Below are 15,224 nucleotides of genomic sequence, written 5' to 3' on the forward strand. Positions count from 1 at the left end.
GGCTCCACTACTGCAGCTATGCATAAGATACAAATTTAAATTATTACGGGTCCATGCTGACATGATGAGGTTGCAGGCATCAAGGGGAAAAAATAATCATTATGAGCACCAAAAGAGCTGGCCACTTTCATAAGAATGAAAGTTTGCCATTATGAAAAATAGAGTAAGAAACTGAAAGGGTTATACTTTAGGATTTCTTCCATATCTAAAAATACCAAGAAACAGATTTTACATGTTTCTATGCAGCTTATAACAAAGATAGGTTTTCAGAGAAAGGTGGTTAAAATTAAGTAGACGATCTATAAAATTAAGTACAGAAGAATTTCCTCAATATTTAAGGTAACATACAGGATTTTCTAGCTTACTATATATTACCTTAGTAACCTTTAAAGATTCCTTTTTTCTCTCCAATTTCTCTTTCTTCTTCTGTTCCTGTAAGATAATTTTTTCTTAGTGTCACAAGTGGAAAATGCAAAGTATAAAAACACACATCTCAAATAACAAGTGCACAATGAAGAACTATATAAAGATTTAAAAACAAGGGCGAACTTGAACTTCAAGCCTTTATGGAGCAACAGGGAACAGACTTACCCTCCTGCCTTAAGCAACTGATATCCAGATAAATATATTAAACAGTAGTTTTCAGACAATATGCAGCAAAGGAGAGTGAACAGTGACAAAGGGAAACAAATGAGACGATTCTTGATTGTGTAGTTTACTGCCTGAAGGCAATTTCCAAGTTCAAATAATGGAGGGAGAATCTTAACAGCTCAACAGCCTCCCTGGGTTGAAGAGACAAGAGTATAAAACTTAAGAGCAGCTAGCATACCCAGGGTCAGGTACACAAAGAAAGCTCTCATGATACACAGTCGAGATTTCAGGCTGAGAACTGATCGGTGACATGAGTGTAAAAAAGCCAAGGCCACTAGAAAATAGTAAGTGGCATAACCCCTGTGCTTACAGCGGATCAGGAACAGTTTGTACGCATCAGGCAAAGTGACAAAAAGAGTGCTCAGAAGAGGGGCCGAGTTACTACAAGACTAAAAGCTGTTCCATATGCACCCTAACAAAGCTTTAAAAGACATAAAAAGGAATTCAAACCATTCCCTAAAGGTGGTTAAAAGATATATGCCTTGGGCATCTGGGTAGCTCAGTCAGTTAAGTGCTTGCCTTCGGCTCAGGTCAAGATCCCAGGGTCCTGGGATCGAGCCCCACATCGGGCTCCCTGCTCAGTGGGGAGTCTGCTTCTCCCTCCCCCTCCGCTCCTCCTCTCTGCTTATGTGCCCTGTCAAATAAATAATAAAATCTTAAAAATATATATATGCCTTATAATAATAACTCATTAAGTGTATTTGTTTTACTTTCCTATATCTGTGTTTCATATTACCATACAAAGGTTTATCAACATGGGAAAAAATATTAGCAAAAGCAAAATCTTGATTGATAATTGTGAAATGTGAATGATGGGGACACAGGGCATTGCCGGAGCCTTGAAATTTGCACAAGTTTTTAAATCTTCATATGTTCTAGTGGGCAATAAATAAATGATATAGTATCTTATAGGAAGTACAATGGGAAGAACAGAACAAGGTAAAGGGGGTCAGGAGTGTGAGGGTGGAAAAGGTGTTAGATAGCAATTTCATTTAAGGTTGTTAGGGCAGGCTTCATCAGGAAAACATTTAAGCCAGGGCTTGAAGGTGATGAAGTAAGCTATGCAGATATCTCCGAGAAGATGGTCCCAAGCACAGAACAGCCAGTGCAAAGGCCCAAAGGCAGAAAACACACCTGAAATGAAGTCTTGAAAGGTGATAGGGTTGAAGGAGACAGCTAGACTGCTTATAGTCTTGTGGACCATCAATCAGACTTTGAGTTTGTCGGGGCACCTGTGTGACTCAGTTGGTTAAGCATCTGCCTTTGGCTCAGGTCTCGATGCTGGGATAGAGTCCCACATAGGTCCCTGCTCATCAGGAAGCCTAATTCTCCCTTCTCCCTCTTCCCCTCCCCTTCCCCCTTGTGCTCTCTCTCAAATAAGTAAAATATTAAAAGATTTTGGTTTTGTCACAATCAATGAAAACAGTGAAACATCATAGGGTTGGGGACACCTGGGCAGGAGAAAGGAAGCACTGAAGAAAAATAAATTCTTTATTCAATAAAAATATCTTTCAAAAACAAAAGCAAATTAAAACTTTTCTGGAAATATAAAAGCTAAAAGAATATATCACCAAAAGAAAATGCAAATGAATCTATAATAACGGAAAGCAGATCAGTAACTATTTGGTGAGGAAGACAGGAAGTAAAGGATGAGAGAAAATTTAAAAAGTGGCAGGAATTCAGTCATAAAAAAGAACGGAACCTTGCCATTTGTTTTTGTTTTTTTTTTAATTATTTTGTTTTTTGTTGTTTTTTTTTTTTTACTTTTATTTTATTTATTTATTTATTTATTTATTTTTACCCCCCTTTCTTTATCCCTTTCTTCCCCTACTGATCATTCTAGTTCTTATGTTCCATAGATGAGAGAAATCATATGATAGTTGTCTTTCTCTGCTTGACTTATTTCACTTAGCATTATCTCCTCCAGTGCTGTCCATGTTGTAGCAAATGTTGAGAACTCGTTCTTTCTGACAGCTGAGTAATATTCCATCGTATATATGGACCACAACTTCTTAATCCAGTCATCTGTTGAAGGGCATCTCGGTTCCTTCCACAATTTAGCTATTGTGGACATTGCTGCTATGAACATTGGGGTGCATATGGCCCTTCTCTTCACTACGTCTGTATCTTTGGGGTAAATACTCAGTAGTGCAATGGCTGGGTCATAGGGTAGCTCAATTTTTAACTTTTTAAGGGACCTCCACACTGTTTTCCAGAGTGGCTGTACCAACTTGCATTCCCACCAACAATGTAGGAGGGATCCCCTTTCTCCACATCCTCTCCAACAATTGTTGTTTCTTGCCTTGTCTATTTTTGCCATTCTAACTGGCGTAAGGTGGTATCTCAGTGTGGTTTTGATTTGAATTTCCTTGATGGCTAATGATTTTGAACATTTTTTCATGTGTCTGTTAGCCATTTGTATGTCTTCATTGGAAAAGTGTCTGTTCATATCTTCTGCCCATTTTTTTATTTATTTGTTTCTCGTGTATTGAGTTTGAGAAGTTCTTTGTAGATCTTGGATACCAGTCCTTTATCTGTAGTGTCATTTGCAAATATATTCTCCCATTCCGTGGGCTGCCTCTTAGTTTTTCCGACTGTTTCCTTGGATGTGCAGAAATTTTAATCTTGATGAAGTCCCATAAGTTCATTTTATCTTTTGTTTCTCTTGCCTTTGGGGATGTGTCATGAAAAAGGTTGCTTTGGCCGATGTCGTAGAGGTTGTTGCCTATGTTCTCCTCTAGAATTTTGATGGATTCCTGTCTCACATCGAGGTCTTTCATCCATTTGGAGTTTATTTTTGTGTATGGTGTGAGATAGTGGTCAGAACCTTGCCATTTGAAACAATATGACTGGACCTTGTGGGCATTATGCTAACTAATGAGTCAGAGTTAGAAAGACAAATACCATATAATCTAACTTGTGCAATCTTAAAACAAAACAAAACACCCCAAGCTCATAGATACAGCGAAAAGACTGATAATTGGTGGTGGTGGGAATGAATGACAGGTCAAAAGGTACAAATATCCGTTTATAAAATAAGTAAGTCAGGGGTATGTACTATACAGCACGGTGACTATAGTTAGCAATACTCTATTGCATATTTAAATGTTGCTGAGAGTAAAGCTTAAAATTTTTTAAGAAAAATTAAAAAAAATTTTTTAAAGATTTTATTTATTTACTTGACAGAGAGCAAGAAAGCACAGGCAGGGGGAACAGGGGAACAGCAGAGGGAGAGGGAGAAGCAGACTCCCTGCTGAGCAGAGAACCCGAAGAGGGGGGCTCGATCCCAGGATGCTGAGATCACGACCTGAGCCAAAGGCAGATGCTTAACCATCTGGGCCACCAAGGCGCCCCCAAAATTTTTAACTATGTATAGTAATAGATGTTAACTAGACTTAACTGTGGTGATTATTTCACAATTACACAAATATTGAATCATAACCTGAAACTAATGTTTTATGTCAATTACAGCTCAATTTAAAAAAAAGGGAGGACAATCTTTTAAGTTGATGGTTATGTTCATTATCTTAATTGTGGTGGCTTCATGGGTGTATACATATCAAAACATGTAAAATTGTACACTACATACATGTGTTTTGTATATCAATTATATCTCAATAAAGCAATTTCAAAAAAAGACTAAGCAACATAAAGTTCACAATTTCCAGCATCCAAAAACTATCTAGACAGGATAAAAATCAGAAAAATAAACAGGGATATTCATACAGTGGAATGCTTTTCAAGAATAAAGAGAATGGCCTACTGAATAAACACAAGTGAATCTCAATATGCTGAGCTAAAGAGGCAAGAACAATAAAATGCTTACCACATGGTTCCACTTAGAAAAAGCAATAACAATCTAATGTGACAGAAAACAGAAATCAGTGGTCTGGGGGCCAGGCATGGGGATCATTGAGACAAGAAAACTTCTTGGGGTAATGGAAATGCTCTTCATCTTCATTGTGCTGGTGGTTACAAAGGTCTATACACTGGTCAAAACTCATCACAGTAAACTTAAAATGTGTGCAGCTTACTGCATGTGACTTATATCTCAATAAAGTGATTTTTTTTTTTTAAACTTAAGCTACTGGGGCACCTGGGGGGCTCAGTCGTTAGCATCTGCCTTCAACTCAGGTCATGATCCCAGAATCCTGGGATGGAGCCCCACATCGGGCTTCCTGCTCAGTGGAGAGCCTGCTTCTCCCTCTCCCTCTCCCTCTGCTGCTCCCCCTGCTTGTGCCCTCACTTGTGCGCGCGCTCTCTCTCTCTCTCTCTCTGTCTCTGTCAAATAAATAAATAAATAAAATCTTTAAAAAAAAAATTTACGCTACTCGTTATAATCAATTACATGCACATACCTCTAGTTGTTGCTGTTCCATTTTAGTCAATAAAAATTTGGAGTAGATATTGCTTTTTTCAAGCAAATGTTGAAGTCTACGGTACCGAATGTCCACGGACTCTCTATCCCAAGACATGCGAGCCTATCCAAAAAGAAAATTTCCATCATTAAGTTTTTTGACATATGTGATGTTTTACAAAAGATGTAAAAAAAATGGCTACATAAATGCTCTTTGAGTTTAATATATTTCTAGTAATTAATGGCAGAAAACTGATTTTTCTTGTACTAACTTTACTAACAATGGTTTATTTTCCAAACCCAGAACTAGAACATATGGCTGAAAAATAGGATTCCTGGGTTCAACAAGCCATGTGGTATGATGCAGCTTGGATACCAAACTATTGAAATTTCAGACACTGGACATGTTTACTGGCATCCACTGAACTGAGGGTCCATTTTTGAAATACATAAAATTAACATTAGAAAGTAATTTAATTCAAGTAGATTTAAGTTTTTAAACAATCAAAAAATTCAGAAAATTTTTACACACCAGTTTTACTTGAAAGAGCATTAGAATTAAAAAATAATTTAATTGGCTAGGAACTAGAACAACTATTCTTAGAATTATAAAACTATATTGTCCAAATGCCTGGCTGGCTCAGTCGATAGACCATGCAACACTTGATCTCAGGGTTATGGTTATGAGTTCGAGCCCCACCTGGGCCTAGAGATCACTTCAGAAAACAAAAAACAAAACAAAAACTACACTGTCATTTTAGAAAAATTAAATATTTAAAAAACACCCATAAAACAATCCTATCCATGCAGATAAACTCTGTTGACATCTTAGAAAACTGTTTTCAGTTCTTTCAGTACAGCATTTCTTTTACCGTTACCAATATGTTACTGTGATTACAAAAGTCAATGAATGAAATAGATATTATAAACTGAAAGATGAAATTGCTTAGAGTGTGAAAAAACAATTTTTTTGGTAAAGATTTTATTTTTAAGTAATTTTCAAACCCAACACGGGGCTCGAACTCACAAACCTGAGATCAAGAGTCACATGTTCCACCAACTGAGTCAGCCATGTGCCCCTGAAAAAATCCTAACTTCTAAAATATGTTTTAAATTTTAGTTAAAATATTCTGGGCTTAATTTAGATATATCTGCTTCCTTAAATCCTGTTCAGGATAATTTTTTTTCAAGTAATTAAAGATTAAAGATAATATGTTATACTAATTTGTAGGTAATATAATTAGGAAACTAAATCAATTATTAACCTTTAATACCAACCTTCTGTATTTCAAAATAATTTTGTAGTAAGCCTTTCCTACCATTACTGTTTCTTAACAATTTTGTTATATTAAGGTAAACTGTAGCTCTGTGGAAAGCACTGAGTGCCTAGCAAGGAGAATCTTTTGATAACTAGAGTTAAAGAGTATGCCAATGGATACCAAGGCATAAATTCCCCACTTTCTACCTCATTATCTCTCCCACCATCAACACCAGATTTGGGAGTGGGGGTGGAGTTACCCTTCACACTACACAGTATGAACTATTTTCCTTTTACCTAACACTTATCGCAACCTTACCTTTCCCCTCCCCCACTATATACACATTAATGCTACTCAAGTCTTCTAGACTAACAATGACTCCTTTCAAAAGGAAATGCAGGTGAAAAACCAAAGAAAATAACTGTAGCAAATCAATCAAAGCCATTCTCTACTCTTTACAAACCTTACACTCTCCTGAAGCAAAGTAAATGCTTCTCATTAAGAATCTTAAGCAAGCTCTTAAGAACTTCTAAATGTATGCCCATAAATACTGTATTCTCCCAAAAGAAAAGGAATCTTTATTTTTGCAGAGTGAATTTTTTGGCCTCTAAAGACCTGTAGGGAGAGACTAATTCTTAGAATTTTCCCCATGGAATAACTTATAAGTGAAAAGTGCAAAAATTAATCAAATTCTTTCAATAACTATACACAAAAAAGCAAAATAATAATGACAGACCATAATACCACCAGCTTTTTGGCAAATCACACCCTGGTTTAGTGTAAGAACCGAAGAGAGCTATAAAATTTATTCATGGAAGGACTGAAAATGAATTAAAAATTGCTATTTTAAGTTCTATGATGAATAACGGCTAAAGAAAAGCTAGCTTTACCATACCTATCCCTCAACAATAATTCCAAAAAATTTTTGGACTGATTGCAAAACGTTTGTTCAAAAGCTTAAATATTTCACTTGAAGTATAAGTCATTTTGATTCCTAGTTTAATCAGCAAATACTTATGGTACTATAAATTTTGAGAGATCTTTCTAAAATGTGGAAATGGGGACACCTGGCTGGCTTAGTCGGTGGAACACGTGACTCTTGATCTCAGGGTTGTAAGTTCGAGCCCCACGTTGAGTGTAAAGATTACTTAAAAATAAAATTTTTTAAAAGAAAAAAATGTGACAATGTTTCATTTCTTGAGTTAATGCATTCTGGAAATGTATTCTTATTGTACCTCATAATCTTTCTTCAAACAGTACTTTCTTACCCAACAATCTTCATGAGTCACAAAACTGAAGATATACTACGCAAAATGAAGGCTTTATCATTCTTACAAGCTCTGAAGTTGATTCAATTCTGGACACTTACCCCAGGACTCATCCTTTATAATTATCATCTGGTTACATGGCTAGTGAGTACATTTATTTTATTTAAATAATCTTATATATGCTATGTATTATATTATAAAATATTCTTTTTCCACAATTTAAAATTCAATAAACAAAATACTGATTGCCTATCTGCTAGGTGCACAGCCAACAAAAACAAAACAGTAAGTGATGTCCTCTCAGTAAACAAAATGATAATCAAGTAATTAATGATAATACTGTGAAATAAAGTACTACGAAAATTTATACAATGAGGAAAGGTAAAAGGTGCTTCATGGTCGACTTCCCAATTCTACTAAAATTTCTTAACATTACCGTAACTGATCATGGTCAACTATGGATGATGAATAATTACAAAACTAGTATTACTGGAGTGAAAGTACAGCATGTGTTTAGAAAGTGTGAATTCCGGAATCACATACAGTCTTGGCTCTATCACTTAAAACTGTGGAACTCCCCCCTCCCACACATTCTCTACATGCCTCAGTTTTCTCATCTATAAAATGAAAACAGAACCTACTTCACAGAATGCTTTAATATAAATAACAGTTTATACTAGTAATTAAACTAGTAAGTTTAATAGTTATAATGAAAAGCACTATGTACTTTATAGTCTAGTTGATCTAATTAGTAAATACATGTACAACATTTACAACAGTGTTCATGAGGTGTTAAAAATGCTAGCAAAAAGAATCATTTCTGTTGACATAAAATAGCAGGGAGCCGACTGATTCATTAATTGTCTCTGAGGTGCATTATTTCCCAATTTAAGTAGTTTTGTAATTGCATGGAGTTAATTAATTATTAATGTATATTTCCTTAGGTATAGAGTTAAGGACAAGTACGCTTTAGACAGCCAGAGTTCAAATTCAAGTTCACTGGTGTGTGACCCCCAACTGCCCCTGTTTATTCATATGTAAATGGAAAGATCCCAAAAGTACCTACAGCATCACAATATTGGGAGTGCTAAATAAATTATTACAAGAAAATCACTTAGTAGGCAGCACATAAGTGCTAGTGGCTATCACTCCTTGCACACGCAATGATGAAGCAGCACTACCATTTATTAATGGTAGTGAAATACACTTAAGAACTGAATTTTCAAGTGGTTAAAAACGCTTTCAGTAATCTACAAAATATATTCTCTGTAAAAGAAAACCACTCATCACCGAAGAAGTACACCCCATTTTTATCTAAACAATCTTACCTAGCACTAGTCCAAGAAACCAAAAGGAAAACAGAAAGAAAGTTTATCACTTAGGTGGTTAATGGCACTAAAACACCTAAGAAATTCACTACCGATTTTGGAAAAATCTAGCTAAAGAAGCAACTTGAAATGGGCTCAGACCAAAACTACATCTCACAGAAGCGTCATTCAAAGCACGAGCAAAGGTGTCTCAAAGATAGCGTGAGTAAACATAAAAATAGACAAAAAACAAAGCCCGTTAAAAGATAATGAAAAAAACGGACCGAAGAACAAACCAAACCTCCGAGGAAGCTTACTACCGGCTTCAACGAGGATGAACTTGATTCCTAAATTACCTTTTCGATCATCTTCCGCTCCCTCTCAAGTCCAGCAGCCTCAAGCTGCTCTTCCTCCTCCAGCATGGCTTGGGTAATCACGGCAGACTCCGGTTGTTCAACCATATCTGGAGTCAGGGACCCTAAGAGAGGAGTAAGTATTTAAAACTGCAGTTAAAAGAAAAATTACCAGTTACTCAACTCCCACATTAAACAATCTCCCCGGATGCAGTTGAGGTAAAAGCTGAGAACCACGGGGACGCGAGCATCAGCCCTCTGAAGATATGTCAACAAGTGGCCAAGACCCCAGTCGACTAGTCGGGATGCTCGCGAAAATGCAGCCCCCCTGTGTAAAATCTCCTATATCGTGCACATATGTGTAATTCCGGGCGCCCTCCACAGTCTCTTGCGCTTCTTTCCTCAGTCTCTGCCCGGAGTCACTCTACCCACCAATCTCGGCTGCAGCCTCCATGCTGTCCCCCTCCCCCCCCGCCCGGACGCCGCCGCCCTGAAGGAGGGTCTCCTCACTCACCACCGCTGCTCGCGGGCCGCTGCGCCGGCATGGCTGGACCCACACTCCGGAACCCGGTCCTCGGCTCTCAGCGTCTACAACGCCGCGGACCGAAACCTCACAGCCACTGTCTGCCCAGCCTCCTCACCAAAACCCCGGCCAGGAAAAACGCGCGCTTCTAGTTCGCGGGAAAACGCCGTCATCTCGCGATACTTCGTGCGCCCCGCCCCGCCCCGCCCTCGAATCCCGGAGGCGCGAGATTTGGCGCAATTTAGCTTTCCTCAGAACCTACCCATGCGACAGTGAGCGATTACCTAGATGCCTATCCTGGGAAAACGGTTCTGCTGCAGAAGTCAGCTTTTAACTAGCTCTGTAACACTGGACGAGTGAGTCTGCCCACTGTGGAGCGCCCAGTTTCCTCACGTATTGGATGATGGTTCAGAACTACACTTTAGCAGCGCTCTTATTTGCAAGGCACCTTCACACACTGGCTGGTATCATTAAATCCCGCCAACCGGGGATCCTTTAGGCAGGAAATATGTAGGAGTATTCAGGTGAGGGTGTCAAAGACAAATATTGCCAATCTCACCATCCTTGGTGCACAGTGCACATTTTGGGTGAAAACTCCCCAAAAAGACCCAGAAGAGAGCTCCGTTGTGGGTGAGATGGGAGGGAAAATTGCAAAGTAAGATTATGGCAGAGTTCAAGAAAAGTGTTTGAGGATAAGGGAGAACTGAATGTGGTGATAAAGCGAGCAGAATGGCCAGTAGAAAAGACAGATGATTCAAGAATAGACCAGGGGTGCTTGGGTGGCTCAGTAGGTTCAGTGACTGACTTGATTTCAGCTCCCCCATGATCTGAGGGTCATAGGATGAGCCCTGAGGCGGGCTCCCCACTCCAAGGGGAGTCTGCTTGAGATTCTCCCCTCTGCCCCTTCTTCTCCTTACCTGTGCTGGCTCTTTAAATTAAATAAATCTTAAAGAAAAAAAAAAGAAGAAGAAGAAGAAAAATAGACCAATAACTGGCACTTGAATGGGCACCTGAAAGAAGAGACTGGACTTTTGTTACTGGGTTTTTACTTCAGCCAATAATTCCACCCTTTCTTTCTTGTCTGCAATCCCTTTCAATAAATTCCTTGGCTCCACTCCTCTTCTGGAAACTTGTGGTATACCTGCCTTGTTACCACCTGTTTCCTTCATTTCTGACTTGGGACAACTTTAAAAATTGTACAAAATTAAGGGCTTGCAACATACATAAATCATAAATATCTTCAGCAACCTTCATAACACTCTGAAATTAGTAGATTATTTGTATTCCTACATTGTAGGTGAAAAAACTGATGTTCAGAGACTGATTTGCCCAGCGGCTTATAGTCACTTTGTGATAAAACAGGAGCCAAACCCAGCCCTTTTGACTCCTACCTCAGTATTAAGATAAAATATAGCCTCAATTAATACTTATTCTTAAATCCCACCTCCTTCTAACCTAAGACAATAGCTATCAGTCTCACTTAACATTTTTTACTCCCCCAACCTATCCCCTAAAATTTCTTTCCCCCTACTTCTGAAACAAAGCTTTTCACGGGGTTTTCCCTTAATGTATTGAAAATCATATTGTTCCTTCTTTTGAACTCAATTGTGGCCCAGCTCCCAAAATCTGTCCTCTATTTGTTACTTTTTTCTATATACTTTGTTCTTGTAGCATCTGCTTTACAGGCTTCAATGATCAGCTCAAGGCTGACAACTTCCCTTCTAATTCCTGAGAGAGAGTAGGGAAGATTTGTCTAAATACACATGAGATGGAGTTCAAGGCAATTTCATCTGATTCTCAGAAGAAAGACAGCTCATCTAATATCTGGCCCCATACTTAAGACAAGTACACTGCTGCATTTGTTTCCTAACACATTTGCCATTGTGCTGGCCTTCCCTCAGAGTGGCTGTTCAAAGTTTTGTTCACTCACTTTTATTTAAGGGCCTACATTTAAATGTCTCCTGGGTACCAGAAACATTTCTAGGAGCTGTACAGCAATGAACAAGACAGACAAGACCCCTATTTATATGGATCTTACATTTCAGGAGTTAAAGCGAGTAAGCATGTGTAGGAGGGGGTGTGTGAGGAGTACTCTGCAAGAATATTAGAATAGAGTGGTGTAAGAGTAACTGGGTAGTGACTTTAGACTGGGTAGTCAGGTATCCAAGGAAGTGACAGACATTTAAGCTAAGAATTGAATGTCAAGCAGCCAGCTAGCCCAGGGGAAGATAGTTGTAGAGGAGGAAAATTTTTCCCTTACCCTATGAGGTTCTTTTGACTGATCTATTAATTAAATTGACATACGACAGATTAAGAGGAAAAACACAAATTTAATTACTTACGTACATATAGGAGTCCCACAGAGTCAACGAGAGGCTCACCATAGGCAGGCAACTGAGGCTTATATGCCATTCTAAACTAAGAAGGGAAGGAAAACAATTCACAGAAAGATGGGAAGAGCAAATGTTTGGTAAACAAATGTTTGCCATGCCAGGCAGAGACAAAGGGGGATAGGGGGAATTCTAACAAGCAGGCCACCCAAATTCCTGCCAGTTTCCCACACCTAGTCCTTAATCTCTGTAATTGTTTCTGGTGATAGCTCTCTTCCTAGACCAGGTCCTCTATGTAAATTATTTTAAGCACTGAGGGGGGAGGTAAAAAAAAAAAACAAAACAAACAAACAAAAAAACCTTGACTCTTTTGGGCCTTAATTGGCTTTAGCTCAAAATAATCAGCATGCATTCTGGGGAGACTTGTTCTGACCACTTGTCTGAAACTTCCCTGGAAGTTTGCACACATTAAAAGCCGCGCTGGTTGGGGCACCTGGGTGGCTCAGTCGTTAAGCGTCTGCCTTCGGCTCAGGGCGTGATCCTGGCGTTATGGGATCGAGCCCCGCATCAGGCACCTCCACGAGGAGCCTGCTTCCTCCTCTCCTACTCCCCCTGCTTGTGTTCCCTCTCTCGCTGGCTGTCTCCATCTCTGTCAAATAAATAAATAAAATCTTAAAAAAAAAAAAAAAAAAAGCCGCACTGGTGGCCAAGGACAGAAGAATCAGGTGAGTAGCTGGGTGGTAAGATCTGTAAAGAGAGAAAAAAACAGAGTGAAGATGAACAAACAGAAAGGAACAAATCGAAGCACGATTCTCCACAACCCATTAAATCTGTCTCAATCCTGGGAATACATCAGTTCAATAAAATGGCTGTGCTTCATTTATCTGATGGATCTGATGGAAAGTGTTAATCTTCTCTTCCTCTAAAAAAAAAATTTTTTTTTTATTGAGGTAAAGTCCACATAACCTTTAGCACTTTAACAATTTTAAGTAATCTCTACCCCCAACATGGGGGGTTGAATTTATAACCCTGAGATCAAGAGTCCCATGCTCTACCGACCCAGCCAGGCAGGTACCCCTTTCTCTCCCTTTTTTTGACCATAAACTCAAGATTTTATTTTTTGCAGGGGCGCATGGGTGGCTCAGTCAGTTAAACATCTGACTCTTGGTTTTGGCTCAGGTCATGATCTGACTCAGTGCAGTCTGCTTGTCCCTTTTCCTCCAGCTGTTCTCTTCCCCTAGGCCCCTCACAAGCACATGTGCACACTAATAGATAAAATCTTGTAAAAAAAAAAAAAAAGAGGATTTGCCTTCATAATAAAACAAAATATGAAGCTTAGAACTGTAACACATGGCCCTTTCCTCTTCCTATCTCCTGCCAGTTCAAAATGTTTGCCTCTCTTATTAGCCAGCATTCTGTTAGATCTGCAGTTGGGTGCAACCCATTCAAGCCTCAGCACAACCTTCTTTGTAGTTTTAGCCTTTTTTTCTAGAAAATTGGCTTAGTCTGCCCACCATAGCTACTCTCCTTCTTGTCATGCTGCTGCTTTCCCTGGACACATAGAGAATCCTTGCTCTTCTTATACCATATTACTTCGTGGGTTTGGTGCTTGCCACACTTCTTACAGAAAGTCCAGTGGGTTTTAGGAAGGTTCACCATGTTTGTAAGAGCACTAATGGCATGGAAAGAAAGGAATTGGGCTGGAAATGAAAGTATTAATATTCTCTCTTAATAGACATAAGTTAGACACTATTTGTCCTGTCTCATTTACACAGAAGCAGCATTTTTCACCAATGACTGCACAAGCTCCTTCTTGTTGAGCTTCAGTGTGCCTAGAGCACATCAATTTTGGAGTACTGCAGAGGCTAAGCTATTACCTTCTGACGGGAGTATTTTCAACGTTTGCATAGTGGTATTGAACTCTTGTTCTATTACCACGGAGAGATTTAAGCTCGTCTTTTTCAAGTCATAAATGATAAAACTGGGGAATAAGGTCCTTAACACTGAAATGAACTTGGGAGTGTCAGTACACAAGTGTGTTCCCATGACTTCTTGCCTAGCATGTTTATGTGGCATGGCCTTATAAACAAAGGAGCCCAAGTTTGCAATTCAGCTGGCATTTAAGATGGAGTATCTGGTGAGAAAGGAGCCAGGTATGAGTCCCATGGTCCTGACCATTTATTTAAGTGGGAACCCTGTAATAAATTTTGTTGCCACATAAGATAAAAAGGCCAGAGTGATTCACAGACAAGGTCAGAGTGGAATCTGTAATTTTCCAGATCTGGAACATCCCATGACCTTTGCTACTAGTACTGTTAGCATCATACATCTTTACTTTCCATGTACTCCTGCCAGTTTGTAAGTACAGAACAAGTTGCAAAATACCTGCTATAGGAGGTCTGAAGTCTGGCTTTGGCAGCTATAAAGCTTGGTTTTGTCACCTGGCCAAGAGTTTAGATTTTTGATCCACCCATATATAGTTTGGAATATTGGCCAGTCTAGTCAGGGGAGCAGCTAAGATACCCCAAGTTGTACAAGGATGGATTGTGAACCATCCAAAACATTTGGTGATTTGCCAAACATCTGTGCTGTAGAAGGTTGTGCCATCTCCTTGACAGGTTTGAAGATACCATTTATGGAATCAAACCACAGGGTTTGATTGTAATACTGTCCTCCTATATCATCCAGGAAAGGTCCAGTGACATCCTTTTTTGATACAAAGGGAAGGTTTTTTGCCTATTGTGTTTATCTGGGCAAGGAATAGTCCTTGAACTTTTTTTTTTTTTTTTTTTTTAAGATTATACAGAGAGAGAGAGGGTGCAAGCAGAGCAGAGGGAGGAGTCAGAGGGGTAGGGAGAAGGAGGGGGTAGGAATCCCAAGCAGACCCTGTGCTGAGCATGGAGCCTAACGTGGGACTTGATCTCACAACCCAGAAATCATGACCCAAGCTGAAACCAAGAGTCAGACACTTAACCGACTGAGCCACCCAGGTGCTCTGTCCTTGAGCTTCTACAGAGGTTTTCCTGGGTCCAAATAACTGACAGAAGAAGAGGCAGAAATTAGTCGTGGATACCTTACCCTGTCATACATTCATCTTCCATACTTAGTTCACCGCATATTCACAGTGATAGGAATGAAAAATATTCAGATTCTTTTGCACGATGTACATGTTAGAC

General features: G+C 39.1%; 1 protein-coding gene and 1 pseudogene across 1 annotated transcript in view; both read right to left on the reverse strand.

Moving 5' to 3' along the window:
* The window catches only part of HELLS (helicase, lymphoid specific), a 34,401-nt gene extending 24,418 nt beyond the window's left edge, over positions 1-9,983 (reverse strand). Inside the window, exons 1-4 of the mRNA XM_040624501.1 lie at positions 9,710-9,983; positions 9,199-9,320; positions 5,010-5,132; positions 376-432 (exon numbers count right to left, since the gene is read on the reverse strand). Of these exons, the coding sequence (XP_040480435.1) occupies positions 376-432; positions 5,010-5,132; positions 9,199-9,320; positions 9,710-9,740 (333 nt within the window). The 5' untranslated portion in view covers positions 9,741-9,983. The remainder of the gene's footprint in view (positions 1-375; positions 433-5,009; positions 5,133-9,198; positions 9,321-9,709) is intronic.
* A 3,211-nt stretch (positions 9,984-13,194) lies between these two features.
* LOC121101275 lies at positions 13,195-14,865 on the reverse strand (annotated as a pseudogene).
* Positions 14,866-15,224: the final 359 nt, after the last annotated feature.

This window comes from Ursus maritimus, unplaced genomic scaffold (genome assembly GCF_017311325.1).
Source record: "Ursus maritimus isolate PB19 unplaced genomic scaffold, ASM1731132v1 scaffold_7, whole genome shotgun sequence".
In the NCBI taxonomy this organism is placed as follows: Eukaryota; Metazoa; Chordata; class Mammalia; order Carnivora; family Ursidae; genus Ursus; species Ursus maritimus.